Source organism: Ceratotherium simum, chromosome 4 (genome assembly GCF_057802395.1).
Source record: "Ceratotherium simum simum isolate JZ-2026a chromosome 4, ASM5780239v1, whole genome shotgun sequence".
In the NCBI taxonomy this organism is placed as follows: domain Eukaryota; kingdom Metazoa; phylum Chordata; class Mammalia; order Perissodactyla; family Rhinocerotidae; genus Ceratotherium; species Ceratotherium simum.
Genome location: NC_141903.1, coordinates 74,297,596 through 74,314,294, shown reverse-complemented (window position 1 = coordinate 74,314,294; position 16,699 = coordinate 74,297,596). Strand labels below are relative to the sequence as shown.

Below are 16,699 nucleotides of genomic sequence, written 5' to 3'. Positions count from 1 at the left end.
TGTTTCTTCAAGTAGATTATTTTATCATGCGAAGTTATTTTAGATTAGGTTAATGGAATTTCTTCTTTAAAAAACTGTGCTAGTTATTGTGTACCATCACTGGGATTCACAGTTCTGTGAAAGTTTAGCTAATAGCTTACTTTTTCTCATAAATGTGTGAGTAAATGTCTTGTATTCTGATTTGTTTCTTAGCATTTATATTTGCATAATGTATGAATCAGGACGTCCTGTTTTTTTCAACTGTATTTCTGGCTTCCTTTTCCTCTTTGCTTGTTTAATTTCAGTATCGTAGTTAATTGTTTTTCAAAGAAAAGAAACAGCTTTAAAAAGACTTTTCTGATTTCTACTATTAAGCATGGTTGGTGCTGTTTTCATTTTACTGTGGACTGTTGGCTTTGGCAGAAAATACTTGTTAAATATGGAAAGTGGATATATTTATTCCATTATAAAGACACTATGATTTATGATGAAAACTTTGCATTATACACAGACTCTAGTAAGTCCAAATCATTTAATAGTTTATACATCAAGCCAAAATATGTTAAATGTCACTTCGTTGATAATAAACATTCAAATTATAAAATAGCTATTAACTTGATCTAAAAGAGGAACATAGTATGATAGATTTTTTTTTCCTTATAGTTCTATATAACATATATTTAATTCTCAGGAAGCAGAAGAATAAATTTTTAAGGAAACCTTTAAGTAAAACTTTTTGCGTAGTAGCATTACAGTGATTTTTCTCATTGTTTCTGTATATTCCAGTTATTTAACAGTAATTTCTGTATATCAGTATTTTAGAATAGCCAGATAGGCAAGATTTTAGGGTTTTAAAGCTACTCAAAGTTCCCTTCTTTGGCAACATTTCTTGAAATACCCTACTAAATAGCTTTTGAAACGCTTAAATACATAAATAAAATGCAAGTAGTAGGTAAAATATATACAGTTAAAATACTTGTGTTCCTCTGATAAAAGTGGTTTTCAAGAACTATAAAAACAGTTAGATTGCCTTTGCCATTGGAATACCAAGATGATATTCACAGATATGCTGAATTTCACTTGTCTAGTATTTCTGAAAGGAGTTATTTTCTTAAGGAAATTTGCCTAAAGGATTTATTTAAATAATTCCCTAGAATTAACAAAAGCAGCATTTCTCCCTAGTTATGGTCATATATACATTATAATCCACATGTGGCTTTATTGTATGTGTGTTAATATGTGTTCTGCATCAGGCTAAATCATTATTTCTAGCCACAGAGCATATTGTTTGTAAAGTTTTTATATATTACCAGTCTATATTAATGATTACTCTCTTTCAAGAGCTATATTATTTCACCCATGTAAATGCTTAAAAAAATTGGATGAGTAATACAGTAAAGAGTTCCTTATGCAGGAAGCTACTTACATCTTATTTGATAGTATTTTACATGTATGATTATTTCAGAAGACAGCAAGCCCTCCTGTGTATACTTTATAATTTTATTCTAACCAGATCATTGTAACTTTAAAAAAATTATTTGTTTCATCGAAGAGCCTTATCCTTAAAGACACTTTCTTTATGTTCTTTGTCTTGAATTTTAAGATTTTAGAGGGTTAATACATTATATCCCTTTCCCTCTTTTGGAGCCAGTGGAGAAATATGAAAGTCAGATATATTGAGATCAAAATATCAGCTTTTTTACTGAATGAAATTGGTTTGGAGGAGGTGGCTTTATGTGCCCCAGTGCATAGTTGTATATCCCATTTGTAGGTCCTTCTAGCTCTTCTATATGGGACGCTGCCTCAGCATGGCTTGATGAGCGGTGAGTAGGTCCGTGCCCAGGATCCGAACTGCCCAGGATCCAAACTGGCAAACCCCGGCTCGCTGAAGCAGAACGCGTGAACTTAACCGCTACACCACTGGCCCGGCCCCATCCAGTGTGCTTCTTAATACATAACCTATGAATTGATTTACCCACCTTGGCAGTGCAGGACTACTACTGGCAGCTCCTTAGGTCACATCAGAAAGCATTAATATGATCATCTTTGCAAATATGCAGACTTCTGAGCAAAGTGATATATCCAGTTAGTTCTCTCAAGTAGCTTCTCCTCCCAAAGAAGGGATGAAGGGTAGAGAGAAAAACCAGGAGTGCTATTGCCCTAGCCCAAGTTCCTCCTCTTAGAAACAAGGGAAATGAAGGTTCACTCTCTTAAGCTAGAGTAATGCTTTAAAATTATGTATAGTGAGCTTTCTTTCAAATTGTACTGTAAATGAATCTCAACCTTTAAATAAATACATATATGTATGTGGTTCGTATATATTTAATATGAATATAAGTATATATTTAGTCTTTGAAAATAGAATTTCTATAAAGAACAGTTTTCACTTCACCAGTTGTCTGATACTAGTCCTGGGTTCAAAAGTTATAATTTTTTACTTATTTATTTTATTTTACTGATTTTTTTTCTTTCATCCCCAAAGCCCCAGTACTTAGTTCTGTGTTCTAGTTGTAAGTCCTTCTAGTTCTTCTGTGTGAGCCTCCACCACAGCATGGCTACTGACAGATGAGTGGTATGGTTCCACACCTGGGAACTGAACCCAGGCCACCAAAGTGGAGCACACCGAACTTTAACTGCTAGGCCATCAGGGGTGGCTCAAAGCCATTATAATTTTTGTGTGTGTGTGTGTGTGTGTGTGAGAGAGAAAGATTGGCCCTGAGCTAACATCTGTTGCCAGTCTTCCTCTATTTTGTTTTTTGTTTAATTTTATTTATTTATTTTTTCCCCCAAAGCTCCAGTAGATAGTTGTATGTCATAGCTGCACATCCCTCCAGTTACTGTACGCGGGACACGGCCCCGGCATGGCCGGAGAAGCAGTGCGTCAGTGCGCGCCCGGGATCCGAACCCAGGCCGCCAGCAGCGGAGCACGCGCACCCAACCGCCAAGCCACAGGGCTGGCCCTCTTCCTCTATTTTGTATGTGGGATACCACCACAGCATGGCTTGATGAGTGGTGTGTAGGTCCACGCCCAGGATCCAAACCTGTGCACCCCAGGCCACCAAAGCAGAGTTTTTTTTGAAGTGTACTTTTTGAAGTTTACTCTTAATTGTCTTGAAAGAAGCCAACTGCTATTGCTCTGCCTATGGCTTTAATTAAATATTAATCTAGAGCTGTGGTGATAAAATTGTTGGAGAAATGAAAAATTACCCTGATTTCTCTAGTCCCTACTTTCCTTATCGATAATGAGAAACTCCATTTTCTCTAAGATGCTATGTGGTTCAAAGTTCTAAACCTCATGTAAACAAATAAACAAAAAGTTGTATTCTAATTAGACATGCTGTGAGTTTTCCCTTTCTTGCTTAGTAAATATGCCACCTCAGATACAAAGTGCTTTGTGAACTATATTTAAATATGGATTAAGGTCCCTATCAAAATAAATTTGAAAATCGTGATTTTTTTCAGTCTACTCTGTAGGTGATGAAATTAACATATATATAGGAGAGTTAGGAAATGTAGATTGGGAATAGGATTCAGGTTCATTATATGTACCTACTATACTAAATTATTTGGTGTGAATGCTGTGGGACCACGAGTTCTGTCAGCTTCTCCAGTGACTTATACATGTTCTTCAGTATCCACAAGCACTTTAACAAGTGGTATTAAATCTGATTAAGTTTCATTGTCTGCAGGTGTACTTGTTTCAAAAGCTCTTCGCAAAAGCAGTACTTTTAAAATGAAGCAGATATTATTTTGCTAATATTTATGGAAATATCTGTCCTTTGAAGAATTATGTTCATTCATCAGTATATTTTAGTGGTAATGTAATAATGCAAACTTTCAATGTTGAAGCCAGAAAAAAATCTTGCTTTATTTAAGGTCACAGTTTGAGAAGATAACTTTGAAACTAATTTCTATTGCACATAAGCAATTTTAACATTGGTATTTACAATTAAGCGTTATGTGTTTAATTCATTATATGTTGAATCTAATAGTTTTAGTTTTTATTTTTAGCACTCATAGTTAAGAAAAAATAATAATGTCCACCCTGTGAATAATACCTCTTACATATGTTATCTTTTTTATGTGTATATATGTTAGATGGAAGATGGTGCCCCAAAGCATATCATCCAGATGACAGGATTTAAGATGGAAGAAAAGGAAGCTCTAGGCAAATTGCTTTTAAAACTAGATTGCACTTTTATTAAGAGTGAGGTGAGTACAGAAACTTACTTATCAAAACGTTCAAACTAGATTGCACTTTTATTAAGAGTGAGGTGAGTACAAAAACTTACTTATCAAAATGTTCAAGATGTAGAAAAATAACTAGAATTAAAATACTGGCCTAAAAATGATAAAATGCCCCCCTGATATTGTAAAAATAAAAAGAATGTGTTATAAAGGAAATCTTACCTTAGTAATATTTTTTCATGTGGGTTTTTTTCTTCCAGAAATACAAAAATTGTACACACCTTATAGCTGAACGCCTATGTAAGAGTGAGAAATTTTTAGCAGCTTGTGCAGCAGGTAAGTTAACTTGCCTTCTGCCAACTTTTGGGAAAAAAACCTTCATGTTAAAGAAAAAGTGCCTATTCTCTGCAACGATAGTATATTTATTATATCAAACATAGATGTGTTTTTTCTGATATTTTTCTAAAAATATGTTTAATATAATACTTTTTGCTTTATTTTTCTGAGTAAAACTTTGTAACACATGTGAAATGATTTAAATTGGCAGAAATATTTACTTCACCAAAGATTTAGTGTAAGTGCTTTATGTAAGAGAAAATCTTTTAATAAAAAGATTTGGCACAAAGTGCCAAAAAAAAGCTTTTGTTGAAGACTCAGCTGTTCTCAGTCAATTTTCTTTTTTTTGATCTATTGTTAGAAATAGTCAATGTTTTTGTTCTCCTGTTGCTGCCTCCCCTCCCATCCATGTTATGAAGCAATAATCATCCTATTTTATTTTTTCTACAATTTTAAATTACATAAACACAAATTAGGACTTAGTCTGCTCCTCTCGCTCTTTGTTACCATTGATGTTCCTTTTATAGTTTTCCCTGTGTTTGATCTGATATATCCTTAGTCCACTGATTGCAAAAATAATAATAATAATTGTATTTAACAGTTTTTAGAGTAACCCACCAGGAAAACACTTGGATTCATTATTACCCCCACAAATGAAAACATACATTGTCCTTGCTGTTTAAAAAGATCCTTGATACCCAGATAAAGAAACTACAAAGTTATAAATTACCCTGAAAAATTCGCTAACTCAATAAATTTGTTTTACAGAGTGTAACAATGCTGAAAACACTATTGGAAAAGTTTTTAGCATAGGAGAAATAATAATCTAACCCAAAATAGTGAATAATAATAGTAATCATAATTTAAGTAATACCACATTTGATTTTATTAAGCCTTAGATTTATATTTTATTTAATAACATCTAGACTTGTAATGATTTATTATGGGAAAGATTACATACAATGTTCAGTGATGTCGTAGGCTTCTCACTATCAAAAAATTTAGGAAAACAAACATAGGTAAAAGATAATATTGGCAATGTAATTTAAGAGTCTCTTGTTGAAAGAAGTGAAACTTTATTTACTATTTGGTCTTTATTGTTTACCATTTATGAGAATAAAAATTCTTTTGTGACTGACAGTTTATTTGCTTTCTAGGAAAGTGGGTACTAACTAAGGACTACATAATTCATAGTGCCAAAAGTGGCAGATGGCTTGATGAAACAACTTACGAATGGGGATATAAAATTGAAAAAGATTCCCATTATTCACCTCAAATGCAATCTGCACCCAAAAGATGGCGTGAAGAACTGAAACGCACTGGTGCTCCAGGAGCATTCCACAGATGGAAAGTTGTCCTTCTTGTTAGAGCTGATAAACGAAGTGATTCTCTTGTAAGGTAAGAGATCTCATAAAAGCTAAAGCAATGAATGAAGATACTTTTGGTTTGCTTGAATACCTTTTTGTATTTCTTTGCAATTATTAATTTAGTCCAAATAAGCCATGGTAATTTACTCTTTGATCTCCTAGGTAAGCTGTTCTGCCATTTAAGTGTATGTGTCTAATGGAACACAATCTCTTTTATAGTATTGCTTTAGGTTATTCTTGTAGTCTCTATTTTACTTTCCATGTTATTTCTTTTGCCCAAATCAAGCAAAATAAAAAAAAAAATTGTAAGATTTTTGTTTTTAGTTTTGAAATACTTTTAGATTTTTGCAAGTAAAATATTACATTATTACAAAGGCTTTTTTCTGGATTTATGTAGTACAGTCTTCATGGTTCATACTGTTTCCATCATAGTTTCATTTCTTTTTATCTTTTACATCATATTTTAAAAGGCTTCTTATTGGATAAACTATATTCTAAGACTGCCATGACTTTTTTTTTTTTTTGTGAGGAGATCAGCCCTGAGCTAACATCTGCCAATCCTCCTCTTTTTTTGCCGAGGAAGACTGGGCCTGGGCTAACATCCGTGCCCATCTTCTTCCACTTTTTATATGGGACGCCACCACAGCATGGCTTGCCAAGCAGTGCATCAGTGTACGCCCGGGATCCGAACCTGTGAACCCCGGGCCGCTGCAGCAGAGCACGCGCACTTAACCACTTGCGCCACCGGGCCGGCCCCTGCCATGACTTTTTTGAAGGGGGGAGTGCAAGGGCTTTGTGTCACCTTTACTGAAGTGTAATTTGTAGACAGTAAAATTGACACATTTGAAGGGTACACTTTGATGAGTTTGGACAAATTTATACACCCATGTTATCCCCACTGCAATCAAGATCTGTAACATTTACATCATCCTGCAATGTTCCCTTGTGTCCTTGCACTTTTGATTCTGCACCACCAATACTAGACAACAACTGATTTCTTTTTTGTCCCTATAGATTAGATTTGTATTTTTGCAGTTCATATAAATGGGATCATACTGTATATACTCCTTTGAGGTAGCTTCATTTGCCTAACTCAGTATTTTTGAGATTCATCCATGTTATTGCGTATATCAACATTTCATTCTGTTTTGTTGCTGAGTAGTATTCCACTCTATGAATATATCACAGTTTATTTATTCACCCGTTGATTGACATTTGGGTTTTTTTTTCCTTTTTGCTAATGTGAATAAAGATTCTGTGAACGTTTGAGTACAAGTCTTCATGTAGACATGTTTTTATTTCTCTTGGGTAAATATCTAGGGATGAAATTGCTGACTCAGATGGCAGTTGTGTGTTTAACGTTATAAGAAAATGCCCAAGTGTTTTCCAAAGTAGTTGTACTATTTTACATTCCCACTAGCAGTGTATGAGAGTTCCAGTTGCTCTGCAGTTACTTTGACACTATTGTCGAAAATCAGTTGACCATATTTGTGTGGTCTATTTCTGGACTTCTTATTCTGTTCCATTGATATCTATGTCTATACGTATAACACACTATTTTGATTACTGTAGCTTTATAGTGAGTCTTGAAATCAGATAGTATGAGTCCTCCAACTTTGTCTTTTTCAAAATTGTTTTGGTGATTCTGGATCCTTTATATTTCCATATACATTTTAGAATCAGCTTGTCAATTTCTACAAAAAAGCAAGCTGGAATTTTGGTTGACGTTGTATTGAATCTGTGGGTCAGATTGGGGAGAACTGAGATTTTAACAATATTGAGTTGTCCTATCAACAGATTCTATATTTCTCCAGGCCTTCTTTAATTTCTGTCATTAATGTTTTATAGTTTTCATTGTATAAATCTTGCACATACTTTGTTAAATTTAATCCCAGGTACTTCATGTTTTGAGATGCTGCTATAAATGGATTGCTCTGAAAGGTTTTTTTTTTGTATCTGTTACGATAATTGACTTTTCTCCTTATTTTGTTAATATGGTAAATTATTTTGATTAATTCTTACATGTTAAGCCAAACTTGTATTCTGAGGTAAACTCTATGTCATCATAGTGCATTATCCATTTTTAAGAATTGCTGATTCTATTTGCAAATATTTTGTTAAGAATTTTTGTATTCTCAATGCGGTAAATGACACCTATGAAAAAATCTAAACTTAATATCATGAATTTCTTTCCTCCATTATTGGGAACAAGACAAGGATGCTCACTCTGACCTTTTCTATTCAGCATTTTACTAGAGGTACTAGCCAGTGCAATAAGGCAAAGAAAATAAATAAGAGGTATAGAGTTGGAAAGAAAGAAATAAAAATAATTCTCTTTATTTCCCAAAGACATGGTCATATACTAAATAATTTACAAAAAAGAAAAAACCGGGGGCCAGCCCAGTGGTGCAGCAGTTAATGTGCTCGCGCTCCACTGCGGGCGCCCAGGGGTCAGATCCCAGGTGCGCACCGACGCACTGCTTGTTAAGCTATGCTGTGGCAGCATCCCATATAAAGTGGAGGAAGGTGGGCACAGATGTTAGCCCAGGGCCAGTCTTCCTCAGGAAAAAGAGGAGGCTTGGCGACAGGTGTTAGCTCAGGACTGATCTTCCTCACACACACACACACAAAAATTGTGTTTTTATATGCTAGTGATGAACAATTGGAAATTAAAATTTAAAAAGCAGTGTGACCTTTGGTTTTTAGCAGTTTGATTATGTGTCCAGTTGTGTGTATGTGTATTTTGCTTATTTATTTTTTATTATTTGTGTTTATATTATTTGCTTAGGGTTCTCTGAACTTCTTGAACATGTGGAGTTTTTTTGTCTTTTATTAATTATGGAAAATTCTCAGCCATTATCTTTTAAACATTTCTTCTATTGTGTTCTCCTTCTGGAGCTTTATTACCTGTATTTTAGACTATTTGATTCTGTTCCACAGTTTATACATGCTCTTTCCTGTTTTGTTTTGGTTTTTTTCCCTTCTCTTTTTTTCATTTTTGTGTTTCAGTTGGATAATTTCTATTCACCTATCATCAAGTTCAGTGATTCCTTCCTCAGTTGTATGTAGTCTGTTGATAAGCCTGTCAAAGAAATTCTTCTTTGATGTGGTATCTTTTATTTCTGCCATTTTCCATTGTGCCGAATTCCCTGTCTCTTCAAAATTGTCTACCTTTTCTATTATGTCCTTTAACATGTTAGTCACAGTTATTTTAAAGTCACTTTCTGATAATTTCAATATCTGAATCATCTCTCTGTACTATTTATTCCTTTATCTCTTAACAGTGGTTTGTTTTTTTCCTTTCTTTTTGTGTATGTCTTGTATTTTTTATTGGATGCATAGACATCACATATAGAAGAACAATAGAGGCTGCAGTGAATAATATTTATATCCAAAAATGGGCCTACGTCTTCTGTAAGGCAGTTAATATGGGTGGTTGAGTTAATCTTGTCAGTTGTTGAGCTCGATTTGGGTTTTGTTAATGCTATTGTCGCCTTCAATGCATCATTTCAGTTTACTCCAGCAGTGGGCTACAGTTTCTTTTGCTCAGTGTGGGATCTGGGGTGTTGGAGGATTTTTAATCAGTGTTCTTGCTTCACTCTCAGCTTTTGGCAGTCCCTGCACTACTAGGTCACAGAAAGACTCTCTCTTCATACTCTTTCCCTCTTGCTTGGTACTCATTTCTAGGCTGGAGGTAAGGATGGGTATGTTCTCAGTTCTGCTGGATAGACTTCAGCCTTAAGCATTCTTTGTGTTCTTGGTCTCTGGGGTTGGGACTTTCTTAATGTTTGTGTCTCAGTCCGCCACCCCATGGCAGCCAAAGTCTGCCTTGTATCTGGGGGCAGAGTCTTGGGCAAGAGAGAATTTCCAGCCACTCCCTCAGTGTTAGATCTGTGCTTTGTGTTGGTGCAGAATCCTAGGCACAAATGGCATTCCTGCTACTCCTCTAGGGACAGATGCATTTGCTTCTGTCCCTCAACCAGAAACAGTGGATCTGTTTTTGGGCTATGCAGCAGGTTTCCTACCCCTTCCCCAGAACAGATGAGTTTTATTTCCACTCTTCCAGCAGAAGCAGTGCATCTTTTCCTGGGTTCTGAAGGTAGAAGACTTTCTTAACTTTCTGAAATGACTTAAGGCTTTTAAAATTTCATATGACAGAAGAATCCAGGGAATTGGGCCTGGTTTTACATCTCTTTCTTGGTGGCAGCCAATCCCCACTGGTCTACCTGTGCTACGAATGGGGGCTCACTCTGTTACCTGCTTCTAATCTTTTTCATGAATGCTTAATAGAGGGCTATGGCAAAGAGCTTGCAAGTGAGAACAGGCTTTCCTCGTGTCAGGGACTCGCAGTTGTTCTAAACTGTCATGCTACCTACACTTGGCCCTTAAATGTGTTGTAATTTTACCTGATTCTCACCTGCTTTTATGGCAGCCACTTCTCTCCTGTGCTTTCGCAAAAGTGAAATAGTTTGAGTGTCCAATCTCTTCATAAAATCTTTTATCACTCTTTGGAAATTCAGTTTCTTGGTTGGCTTGTTACCTCAGTTCTCTGATGAGTTCATGAAAAATTATGATTTTGTAGATTATTTGGCTTTTTCTTATTGTTAGGTGGTAGCAGTGTTCTCTTGTGGCTTTTTTCAATCCTAAGCAGAAGCAGAACTTATATGAAACTTTTGGGGTGTGTATGTCTGTGTGTGTGTGTGTGTGTGTCTTCTGAGTTGAAATGTAAAATGTATTTCTTAATGTAGATCAAAGTTAAACTTCTTCAAAAGCTAGTTTTTTAAAGGAAAGTTGACAACTAATTCCATTTTTTGTGGTCCGGAATGACTTCTTTGGAGGTATGTTGCCTTCTAAGGTAGCTACTGCTTTAGACTTCTTTCATTGTGCTTTTGGCATATTGAGGTGACTTTTCCTTAGGGAATAAATTTAATATTTTTGATTCTTAAAAGCCTTTCCTATATCAGGAAATGGATAAGTAGAAAAAATAGCATGATTTCTTAAACATGTGCTTTGAACAACTTATAATTTAAGAAATCACTGTAATAGTTATTCTCCATGGCACTCAGATAGCCCAAGGGAATTAACTCCTTTCAGAAAGTTCTAGTCCTATTCCTAGGAAGTAACTGATTTAGGTAATTTGCCTGAATATGCTTATTTTTTAATACTTTTTATACTATTTACATTTTTATTTAGAGTTTTGGAGGCTGGAAAAGCAAATGTTATTTTACCAAAAAATTCACCAAGTGGAATAACTCATGTGATTGCCAGTAATGCAAGAATCAAGGCTGAGCAAGAAAAAGATAACTTTAAGGCTCCATTTTATCCAATTCAGTATCTAGGGGATTTTCTTTTAGAGGTAAGTAACATCAATAGTAAATGTTTAAAAATGTTTATTTTATAAAATATCAATATAGTGAAATATATATTAAAATTATGTTCTAAATTTTGAAAATATAATGATTGGAAGTAACTAAAATGACATATTTTCAAGACAATTCCTCTCAATTATTTAAATATTCAAGAGTACTTCTGTTAAATCTGAAAGAAGCTTGCTTGTTAAATTTAAAGTTTGTCTTATTTTGAGTCTCTGCTTTTGTTTTCCATGCCTTACTGATGCTTACTACAAAATAATTTTAAGTATCTTAACTTAAGAGTATAAATAAAATAGCAGTGGGACTATAGTATGATATAGTATTATATGAGAATTTTGGGGTTACTTTGCCTTTGGAAAAGAGAAAGCGATTTCTAAGAGTTTAGAAATATTTTCCTCTTCTATTCCTCTCCCTCCCTCTTCTAATTTCGTGCAAATACCACTCCTTAAGTTGTTTAAATAGGAGCAACCCTAGAAGAAACCCTCTGGAAATAAGCAAAGAAGAATTTTTAGGAAGGGTCACTCAAGGTAGAAGAGAAACCTCAGTATGTCTAAAAACTGAACCTTGATCCTCTAGGAAAAACTGACTCCTCTTCAGTGTTTCCCATCTCAATAGATACCATCAGCTTTTATGTAATAATTTGTGTTAGAGACTTGGGAATCACCCCTGAAACCTTCCTTTCCTTATTCACCACATCTTGTCAGGTTCAAAGTCCTATTGATTTTATCTCAAATACCTCCTGAATCAAACCACTTCTCTCCCTCTATGCTAACATCATGTTGAGTTCATCCTCTTTCCCCTGCACTCCTGGAGTGGACTCCCGATTACTCTTCCTGTTACTCTACCTTTTTACTTTTGCTAATTTCTTCATTACTCTTCCCTTTTCCTTCTCTAATCTGTTCTACTTCCTTCAGACAGAGCGGCCAAAATACTCTTTCTAAAACAATTCTGATCCCATCACTCTCCTACTTAAAACCTCCCCATGGCTTCCCATTGCCCTTAGGATGAAGTTCTAAACCTTTGACATGGTTGATAAGTTCCCATAGGATTCCTGTCACTCCTACCTTTTCAACTGTATCCTGCTCCATTTTTTTCTGTGCTCACGATACTATGACAAAACTGCCTTCTCCGTTTCTTAAATAGGCTAAGCTACTTCCTACCTCAGAGTCTTCTCAAAAGCTATTTTCTCTGCCTGAAAAGCTCCTCCCCACTGCTCTGTCACTTCTGTGCCTACCTGCCTTCTGCTTATCATTCAGGTCCCGGTGATGATATTGCCTCTCCAAGGAAGCTTCCCTGATCTCCTTATTAAGTTAGGTTGACCTATAATGTGTTCTCATAGCATTATTTTGCTTTGTGGTACTCACCATAATTGTAATTAATTAATTGGCTGATTACTTGGTTAATGTCTGTTTCCCCATCTAAACCAAAAGCACCTTGTCATCAAGGATGATGTCTGTCTTTTCCATAGTTATATCTGAATCGTCTTGTATAAAGCCTTGCACATGAGTTCTCATATTTGTTAGATTAATAGAGAAATTATGAAAGACGTTTGAGTCTTCCAAGAGTAGATGTAATATGTCATTCTATAATTACCTTTCCCTACCACAAGTAGCAGCAATGTAGATTGGAAATTTGACCTTAGTTCAAGGAATGGATCTGCTTGGACTATGGATAATCTCATTACCCTTGACAGTGATTAGTCTAGGAATAGGCATGTGAACCAGTTCTGATTCATGGGACATGGAGAGAGGTATGTAAGAGCTTCTGAGAAGTTTCTTCCTCATGCTGAAAAGAGAGCCACTGATATCCTGGCTGCTGCTAGATGTTAACATGGAATAATGTAACCTAAATTAGCAGCCATTCTTTGACCATGAGGAGAAGTAGCCTTAGGATGAAACCAACCCTATAGAGAGCAAAGTGTAGACAGAATCTGGACCCTTGTTGAGATGCTTGAGTTGCTAGATTAACCAACCCTGAAACCTGTCTTAGCGTTGGACCACATTGCCATTCTGTGAGGTAATACATTTCCATATGTTGTTCCATGTTCCATGCTGAGTTGGTTTTCTGTTCTTTGTAGCCAAAAGCACCCTGATTTGCGTATCTGAACAGTTTAAAGGTAGTATTAACTGTCAAAGGAATAAAAGCCATTCTTTTAACTAGTTTAGTAAAAGTACCTGATTTTCCTTTTTCCGTGGAAAGAAATGATTAAAGTGTAATATACACTATACCTTACCATAATCTTTTTTGTAGTATTCTGACAAAATTAGGATTCAGCTGCTGAAGTAGTATGTCAACTAAAAATAGCAAATAATCTCTAACTTAACGTTTGTTTTTAGAGTATGTTTTGTAAGTTCTGGATTAGATAGCTGGGAGTTCATAATCATTCATTCCAAATAAGGGAGGCATTTTGTGATCACTTCTGAGGAGAAAATAGACAGTTAACTTTATTTCGATGTCTTGCTTTTCTTTTACCACTTTGGCATAAAACATATTTACATTCTTTATTAGATGGATTCTGGAGTGTCCTCTAGGAAGAGTTGCCATGTAAAATGGCTGAGTTAAAAGTAACAATTAAGCAAGTGTTAAAAAAATGTTTTGTTTAAACTACTTATACTTTTTGGAAAGCTGCTAAGTAGTAGAATCAGGAATCTCTTTGGCTCAGGTTTATAGATATTTATTGAAGACTTTTGCTATACCAGGCAGTATGCTAGGCACCAGGGAAAATAAATAAGATCACATGTCAGACTTCAAGGTGCTTACTGTTTAGTGGTGAAAACAGAAAATGGAAACTATCAATTATAGTTCAGTCTGTATTGTACATTGGTAAAATTATGTGCAAGGTACAGGAATGCAGAGGAACAAATGACTAACATATCTCATTTGTTTGGCCCAAGGAAGGCTTCACAGAAAAGAGAAGGATACTTAGGAATACTTAAAACTTCTTTTGAGTATCTGCTTAAGAAGGAAAAGAAAATGAACCACAGAAAAGTCTTACGGAAGTGTAGTGGGAATAACTTTAAAAATATACACTTTTTGAGCCAGATCAACTAATTTGTGACCCAGATTTATAATTTTCTAGTTCTATGACCATAGGAAAACCATTTATCCTGTGACTGAATTTCTTTGTGTGTAGAAGCTGATACTTATCTTACTTTTTTGTTGTGAGAATTATTACAACTGTTACTCTGGGCTAATATTTATTGAGTGATTACTGTGTGCCAGGTGCTGTGCTAAGCATTTTACACACTTAATCTTATTTTAAACCTCATGTTCCTGTGTGGTATGTATTATGGCCTCATTTTACAGTTAGTGAAGTGAGGTACAATCAGGTTAAATGATCTGCCCATGATCCCACAGCTGTCATGTGTCAGACCAAGAGTTTAAGGCCAAGAACTCAGTAAATTTGAAGGTTTCTCTCCTCGGATCTCCCTTTTCTTTTCTCATTTTGGGTATTATTAGATTTCCTTGATATTCACCTGGTCTCTTTCTGGATAGTTAAAAATACTTAATGCTGTAAACAGTACCATAAACTAGTAGTCAATCATAGGATTATGAGGTACCATTTAAGAATCAGGGTGTACATACTAGTTAAGAACCATGTAGAGTACTCAAAAGACTCTTATTCTTTACTTGACTTCTCTGAATCTCCATCCTGTCTCATGAATTCATTCTAGTTGTGTGGCTGATGCTGTGGCTGAATCAAGGAATACGACCTGGAGACCAGAGCATTTCTATACCTAGTCCAAGATAGGAAACCAAGTCAGACATGTCAATCAAAAGCCAGGCCAGCTGTCATTGCCACACTGTGCTGCCCTACTCCTGGATAATAGGATACTTTACTGAAGAAGTAGGCTTTTGTCATCTGTTTGGAACATAGCATTATACTATGTTAAAGAGACCAGATATGGCACTCCTTTCCTAGATCATGTATGAGAAAAAGCCTAATAATCCCTAGTACATAGTTGGCACTAAAGGAATAAGAAATATTTCAAATAAATAATTGCTATATATTTCATAAGAGTAATTGGAGAGAGTATTGGTAGCTTGGAGAAAATTATGTTGCTCATTTGTTTAGCTCTATATAAAATAGATTATTTTATTTTAAAAATCTTCCAAATGTCCTAGTTGATTTGTCAGGTTATGATTTTTAAGTGGTTAAACTTATAGAAGGTACTTGCATCATACATCCTAGTTCACAGATTAACATACAGTATCTGAAATGGACGCATACGTAAATATATTCAGGATTAGAAAACTATGTTTTTGCCTAGTTGCTAATAATAATACCATGTTCTTTTTCATGTTCTGTCTAACTGGAATCATATGGGATTAATTCATCCTGTATTTTAGACATTTCTTAATGATCTGGGCATGAGGATTTATCCTTCCATTGTCAACCATGTGAAATTCAAAGCCAGAAACTCAACTTTATTCCCCTTCGAGTTGTCCCTAACAGAAATTGTTGTTTGTACAAATTCTTTCTTTGATACCAGGTATAGGAAGGAAGAAAAGTTTTCGTTTTTCTTAGTTTTCAGTTTCACTTTTCTAAGTAACTGAAGAAGTTCCGTCAGCTGCTCTCAGGGATTGTTCTCTGGTTGCAGGATTGCAGCCTGCTAAAGGGCCCTCGTATCCACGTAGGAAGCCCAGTACAAGTGGATGGAACCACAGATCACACCGTAGGCCTTACCACATTTTGGCTTATATCATAATTGTTCCCTAGGAGCATAGTGATTTTCCAGTCTCTGTGTAAAGGTAGTGAATCTCTGAATATTCTTTCACAAGTACGTTTTGGGAACTGTCGTGAATTCATCTTTACTCCCAACTCTTTATCTTACTAAACGTCCAGAATTATATGTGTAGGTACATATGCAAATATTTTTAAAATTATTATTGGTAGGTGGTTTAGGAATTCAGTTTGGATTTTTTGGCGAGAGAAATTTAAGTGTTTGAGATAGAGTTAGGTGAAGATAATTGTTTATTGCTATTTAAGTAAAATAAGAGCTGTTAATTCAGCCTCTTTTCCTCTCTGTGTTTAGTGGACTTGCAAATGAAAAGTCTTGTCAGTAAAAAACTGAAAAATAATCTGAGAAGTAATCTATCTATAATCTGAAAATTTTTTATCTAGATTGTAATTTTAATTTGGGCAAGGACTAGATAAAATATTTTTTGTTCATGATGATTCATAAGAAGGATTGACTGTTACTAGACCAACAAAGCATTAGCTTTTCTTGAGACACTAAGACACAGAAATCACTTTGTTATTAAGGACCATTGTTGGGATGATTTTTTCCTTCAAAGAATATACTAGTGTTTAATAACCTTGGATTTAGAAGAGTGCATTTTACATACTTGTTTGAGTACCAAAATATTTTGCAATTATAGATAAAACTAAATACCATAAAAAGTACATAATGTTGAAATTATACTTAATTGATTGCCTAAACCATTTTCACATAC

General features: G+C 35.0%; 1 protein-coding gene across 1 annotated transcript in view; it reads left to right on the top strand.

The window, feature by feature from the left end:
* SLF1 (SMC5/6 complex localization factor 1) overlaps positions 1-16,699 on the top strand; it is a 57,529-nt gene that overhangs the window by 5,231 nt on the left and 35,599 nt on the right. The window contains exons 2-5 of the mRNA XM_087430039.1: positions 4,078-4,191; positions 4,428-4,503; positions 5,661-5,901; positions 11,064-11,226. Of these exons, the coding sequence (XP_087286165.1) occupies positions 4,078-4,191; positions 4,428-4,503; positions 5,661-5,901; positions 11,064-11,226 (594 nt within the window). The remainder of the gene's footprint in view (positions 1-4,077; positions 4,192-4,427; positions 4,504-5,660; positions 5,902-11,063; positions 11,227-16,699) is intronic.